A 6,860-nucleotide genomic window follows, 5' to 3' on the forward strand; every position below is an offset into this window, starting at 1 on the left:
TGCCCACTGTAGTACATTATATGTATTTATCTTGTAATGATACCCATGAATTAATGTTTGATTTTCATTACCGTTCAAAAAATTTATGAATAGATCAAAGTTAAATAGTGCCATTCCCTTCCCTTTTCTTTCCATCATTTACTAAGAGGCAAAAAAGAAATCTATTTTCCATTTTTTACATTGCTTTTCCAAGGAGATAAATTATTTGTTAAATTTGTCAAAGCTTGTTGTTTTCACTCTTTCTTTTGTTACTGTTTATTCGAGCCTAAACATGTAACAATAGTTACTGATTATTATTACCACCAATAATTAGCAAGATGACAAAAGAAAACTACTGAGAAACAAAGTATTGTTCAGATCAAGTCAGTGTGACATCCAGTCACCAGGTAGTAAAATGGTATATTAGCCTTTCTGGCTTCCCACTCTTAGATCATAAAATGAACTCAACCAGGTACCAGACTGAAAACAAAAGTTATCATGTGACAAAGTTCACTTCCTTTGTAAACCGTGAACATCTCAAGTGATAACTACAAATTGCCAAAGAAGGAATAAGTTGCTGCAATAAAAGCGAAGTCTCTGTTTAGATTGGAAAGTGAAAGCAATTTGAATAAGTGGAAAGAGGAAGAGTCCCTTGATCAATGCAAAAAAGTTTGATGTCAAAAATTAAAACATTGTCAAAATACATTAAATTGTGGTGAGTAAAAAATGGAATTAAATAATGATAGTTGTGCCCAGATTTGACTGACAAGGTGGTTTTGTTCCCTGATTGATGGTTACTGATAATTTTTTAAGAATAACTTTTATATTAGTTGTATCAGATTAAGTCCATAAAGTGATAACATTCCTGTGATTTTTTAAAGGAAAATATTAAATATTTAAAATTAGTTATGCCTTTCATACTTAATAAGTAGTGATCTCGCTCTAGAAAGTCTACCCATCTTATTAGGTCACTTCCCCGCTGCAGAAGGGGTGGGTTATAAGAGGGGTACCACCATATTCAAAACTCTGATCTAAAATATTTAACAATGAGGCTCAAGCAAGGGGCCATGACAGCTCTGATCTAAAATATTCAATAATGAGGCTCAAGCAAGGGACCATGACAGTTCAGCTGGACACTGGACTCATATTCCAAGGGTCACAGATTCAATACCCATCAAGTCCAGTCCTGCTTGGCTACCATGGTAATGTCCTTGGGAAAGACTCTTTGCTCCCATTGCCTTGGCATGATATAGCCAATAATGTGTTAAAAGTGCCATTAAAACAAAATCCAAACCAAACCAGGTTGAAGTCAACATATTCAAATATAAATGAAGAGGAAGTAATCCAACATGAATAACATTTTACCATTCAAATGCTTTTGTTCCTCTCTTCTTGAAAAAATCATCCCAGTACTCAGGCTTGACAAAGTCACTGTGATGCTTGGGAAGCAAATCCATTATCAGTCCAGAACTTGACTCACAATCACATTCCCTGGGTCCTACCTACCTGACCTAGAAAGCATAAAAATAAACATCCCATCTTATTAATGACCAGACTGCAATGTTAACCAAAAGATCTAAAAGTGTACATGGTATAAAATAACAATGCTGTTTACATGAACCGATTTCAAACTCAGCCTTTCACTGGACATGCACGTTAGACTTGCAGTTGACAGCTATTTGTATGCAAGGCATTAGCAATGTTAATGCTATAACTTACTCAACTTGCAACCATTTCATTTGCTGTATGTTTTTTTCTTTTTATTATGTAAAGCATGTCTGGCAATTTAGAAACAAATACCTCTGGATTATCATGACATTGTTTCATACAGTACTTGATAAAGATGAATAATGTAACCAGGGGTATACAGTAGTCAAACTGGCATTGTGCATACAGGTAACATGGTTTTGCAGGATCTATAAAATTGATTAAGAAACTTTATAGTGTTTTACAAATGTAAAACGGGGCCCTGAGTGGCTAAGTGGTCTAAAGCGCTCTCCGTTACGGATCACTGCCATCTCACCTCTCTCTGTGTGGGTTCAATTCTCAAATTACGCCAATGTGGGTATGTGAGAAAGCTTGCCAGTACCTTCTTGTGGGTTGGTGGTTCTTTCCGGGGTTTTCCTCGGGTTCTTCCTCCACCATTAATACTAGCCGCCATGTATAGCCTATCGTGTGCTGAAAAATGGTGTTAAACCCTATAACAACAAACATAAAACAGTGTTTCTTTAAAATAAATGATTTCCATTAATGGTTCTGTTCTTGAACATATTTTTCAAGGACATAAATGCAGTTTAAAAAGTCTTTGAGTGCATTACAAGTAAATCAACCTCGTTTAATAAAGCCAATCCTCAACCTGATGTGTAATAAAGCCAATCCTCAACCTCAGAATTGTACTAGTGATGCTGCTATCAACATGAAAATTGTCCTTTTTTTAAAAGAATGTAAATAAGAATCATGCTAAACAGTTCTTACAAACAGGTGTGGAAATAATTTAGTCTGAATGGGTACTTATGATTATGTACATGTTGCAGATTTATTTGTGTCTACCTATTCATGGTCACCTTGTTCTTAGCAGTACTGCATCCAAGGCAATTAAAAGTAATCATTTTAAACCAGCTGGTTTTACCTGTACAACTATGAGGCCAGACCTAACCTATTATGCATGTAAAACATAAGAATAAGTGACAATAACGCAGTAACCTTTTCCATGCAGCAACTTGTGCAGACCATCTAAGAAAATGATAAAGATATGCAGACAGCTTCCTTGACATTTGAACCATTTGGAACACTTACGACCTAACCCTATTGAACAACCGCAATTATTGGATGCAAACCTGATAATAAAATGGATCAAAAATTTCAAACATTGTGTAGACAAAGGTGCCTGATACAAACTTAATGCTGAAGAAAAAAACACAGTAACTGCTTAATAAAAACAAGTACAAAAGTTCCTGAGATTGCTACTGCAGTGATCTGACACTGGGCCCTGTATATATATATATATATATATATATATATATATATATATATATATATATGAGATAATGAAATAAGAGACAGTCAGTCATCTAAGGAAATTTTGACACTGTAAAAAATGGAAATCTTTAATAATTTGTATCACTATTAATGCATTTCTTAGCATTTGGGTTGTTCCAGCCCTGTCTACTGAACACATCTTGTTTTTACAATAGCTTCTGACCTTATGCAAACTGACATTATTTACACCTAACATTGGATTATCTCCCTTATTCACTATCTAAAACGTAAGATTACTGCAACGTCTTGCATTAGTGGTGACCTCAGTCAGGCACACTGAATAGTCAGTAAATTCAAGACTTTCATTTAGTCCTGGAGATGAATTTTACAAGCTTAGTGAAATGTATACACACAACACAAAAATTCTCAACCCTTTAATCTGGTTTACTGACATTATTCAATTGCGACAGTGAGGCCATTAGACTTAAGTCTAGGCAACCTTTTGCTCTGCACTAAATTGAACTCTCACATGATTTCTTGAAAATTTTCCTGAGCGTAATATTGACCATTTATATTAACCATTGGGGATCAGCCATTCAATTGTGTAAAAATCCCGCCACCACCAAAAAATTAAATTATCAGTCCCTCAGTTTTTTCTATGCAAAATAACAGCATAGCACACAGCAATGGACTAGTTTACATTCACTTAAAGTGTAGACTGGTATATTAAATGAATCTTAAATCAAATGTCTTCACTCTACAAGTGAGTGTAAATGTGATTTTGATTTTTAACACAGCTTGAAAAAAATTTAGTCATATCGCTACAGTATTTGCCGTGTGGCAGTTTATAGCACTGGGGCATCAAGCGTAAACATGGAGCATCTTGCTCCACCCAGTCACATTATCTTGACACCAGTATCATCAGTCCTAGCACTAACCTCTAAATGCTGAGTGCATAGTGAGGCAGCTGCTAGTACCAGTTTTATAAGTCTCTGGTATGACTAAGCCGAGGTTTGAACCTTCAACCTCCCACATCTGAGGCAGACACTCTAACTACTTAGGCCACCACAGCTGTCCACTCTATATGTAGCATGACCTAGTTCAGTATCAAGCTTGCATCTGAATTCTTTCAGCGATTTTACTGGGGCTGGTGGGGTGTTCTGTTTTATGACTTGGATATTTATTGCAAATAAGATGGATGTGATGTGATTTGGATTTTTAACGTAGCTTTAACAATTTTTCAGTCATATCGCTATGATGTCTGCTATGTGGCAGTTTATAGTGATGTCTAGCACTGGGGCATCATGTCGCAGACATGTAGCATGATGTCCCACCCAGTCACATTATCCTGACACCGGGCTGACCAGTCCTAACACTAACCTCTTAATGCTGAGTACCAAGCGAGGTAGCTGTTAGTACCGTTTTTGTAAGTCTTTGGTATGACTCAGCCTGGGATCGCCAATAAGATGGAAAAATTAGAGAGTCAAAATACAGGGTCCTATAACATGCAGCACATACAGCTGCATCATAGTGTTGTTTTTATTGCTGCTGTTGTAGGGTTTAACACTATTTTTCAGCACAAGATAGGCTATACATGGCAGCTTGTATAAATGGTAGAGGAAGAACTCAGAAAAACCTCAGAAAGAACCATCAACCCACGAGAAGCTACTGGCAAACTTTCTCACATACACACACTGGTTGAACCTGAGATTCAAACAAACGCAGACAGAGTTAAGATGGCAATGATTCGTAATGGTGAGTGTTTTAAACCACTTGGCCATACAGGGCACTGCTCATCATAGTGTATGCATATATATAGATTCACAATACTGTGGCTGCATGTGAAGTATATTACAAGCCCTTTTGAGTTGAAATGCTGCAAGGGATTAGTGGTACCCATGCAAAGGAATGCTGGCTGTTCCTATTGATGGCTCATTTGAACCACTGCCAATTCAGACCAAATTATGGGTCAATTCAGACCAAACTATGGACTCATTCAGACCAATGTCAGGATCATGTGAAATAATGTAACACATGCGTCTGATTTATTTTAGTAGTTATAATTACTGTTTTCACAAAGAGAATTATGTACAACTCTTAAATAAGTTCTTCACACAATCCTTGCTAAGTCAAAATAAAAGATTAATGCGATATTACATTTTTATTTTTTCTAAGATAGAGACTGTAAACAGTAAAGAAAATAAAGTTAATATGTGAATTAATATCTTGAAAAACATTTGTATACAGTAATGTACATAAAATGATTCATCATTTTTATTAATTTCTCATGTAAATAATGTTTTCTTCTCATTATATATACCAATGAGTTTTGTGTCATGGTTATTTATCAGTACTACAATATCAAAATGTACTTTCATGTCAATGAATTTTGATCTTGCAAACAAAAATCTTAAACCACTAGACCAACTTATTTTGTGCTCATTGTAACCTTCAATAATTTAGCAAATTAATGACAATACATGTTTAATTTAACGCACATATTAAATCCGTTATAAGCTTGATTTATGAGTATAGATTTTATTACACTAACACATATGTGTATAATATAAAACACTTCCATGTAACCAAAAAGAACAAATTTAATTAAAACTGTTATTACAGTATGTTCTAGATTGGCTTTAAATTCAGTAAATTACTTAATTAGAAACTGACAACAAATTACTTTAATTGATCCAACGGGTTTTGCTAATTAAATCAGATAATATCATGATTACTGTTTGCAGTTGAACTAATTAATTAAAGACACACTAATCAAACAAAACATTACACCAACAATGTTACATTAGTGGTATCAATCAATTCAGTGTTAGTAATTAGCATGAAATTTAACGAGTCATTATGAACTCTGAGAAAATAAATAACATACAAAGATTTGTCAAATATATTTTGTCATGTAATCACTTTATTTATTATAATTAATATGACATGATCCAAATCAGCCCATAATTTTGGTCCGAATAAGCCTGGTTCCGTGCACACACACACTCTATCTCTCTGTCAAATGTGCTGAATATGTAGATTTTGTATCCTGCCTTTGGTTTCTGAAGTCAACATGAACAGAATGTAGCAATTTCGTGAACAGAGTAATATTCTAACGCAGATATCAGAATACAATCACGTTTCTCGCACCTGGATGTAGCAAACCTACTTTTCCTTTTGAAGAGGCGCTTCTTTTTGATCATAGAGTATTTTACATAAACTCTTTATCTATTATGAGGCACGCTACTTCCCCACCCCAACCCGAAAAAAGGATCAGTGAAAATACTAATTGACCAATTTATGACACATATATATTTCAAAATTAGATGAAAGTATTCATTCTTGTAAAAGGATACAAGTATGATGCAAAATTCTAAAAATGATAGGTCCCATACAATTCACATTTACAGTCACATACTGGGATATGTGCACGGACTCAATCCGTCTAAACACTGATAACATTGATACAAAATAACAACATAATCTAATGATAAGATATATAAAACATTCATATCGAATATTTATCTCTCCATTTTGATGACCTCATTCTTTCTTACTCTCTCGACGATGTCTTGTATTATACATCTTATTTCATGTACACATTTATTTGAATAATTTGGGTTTTAAAATTTCATGATACTACTACTACTAGTACTACTACTAATACTACGAAGAACTACTACTACTAGTACTACTACTTCGAAAAGCATGGAATAGTTCATCTTTACAATAAATGATATCATATTATTATTATTATTATTATTGTTGTTGTTGTTGTTGTTGTTGTAACCATAATATCATCCTTCTTTTCTTGTATCTTTTCCAGTTGAACTTACTCTTCCTATAAATACCCCATCAATAAGGGTGATACAAGAGTTTACTTAGTTTTAAAAAAAATAAAA

The 6,860-nt window shown here is 34.3% G+C and overlaps 1 protein-coding gene across 3 annotated transcripts in view; it reads right to left on the reverse strand.

Moving 5' to 3' along the window:
* LOC149771171 (eEF1A lysine and N-terminal methyltransferase-like) overlaps positions 1 to 6,229 on the reverse strand; it is a 43,211-nt gene extending 36,982 nt beyond the window's left edge. Inside the window, exons 1-2 of one of the 3 annotated variants that reach the window (XM_089948782.1) lie at positions 6,109 to 6,229; positions 1,345 to 1,490 (exon numbers count right to left, since the gene is read on the reverse strand). In XM_089948782.1, coding sequence (XP_089804908.1) covers positions 1,345 to 1,436 — 92 coding nt within the window. In that variant the 5' untranslated portion in view covers positions 1,437 to 1,490; positions 6,109 to 6,229. Of the gene's footprint in view, positions 1 to 1,344; positions 1,491 to 5,880; positions 5,904 to 6,011 lie in introns of those variants that run through there. The other 2 variants (XM_089948781.1, XM_089948784.1) reach the window with 2 other exon arrangements.
* Positions 6,230 to 6,860: the final 631 nt, after the last annotated feature.

The sequence above is a fragment of the Sinohyriopsis cumingii genome, unplaced genomic scaffold (assembly GCF_028554795.1).
Source record: "Sinohyriopsis cumingii isolate HCF-2022 unplaced genomic scaffold, ASM2855479v2 utg002078l, whole genome shotgun sequence".
Taxonomy (NCBI): Eukaryota; Metazoa; Mollusca; class Bivalvia; order Unionida; family Unionidae; genus Sinohyriopsis; species Sinohyriopsis cumingii.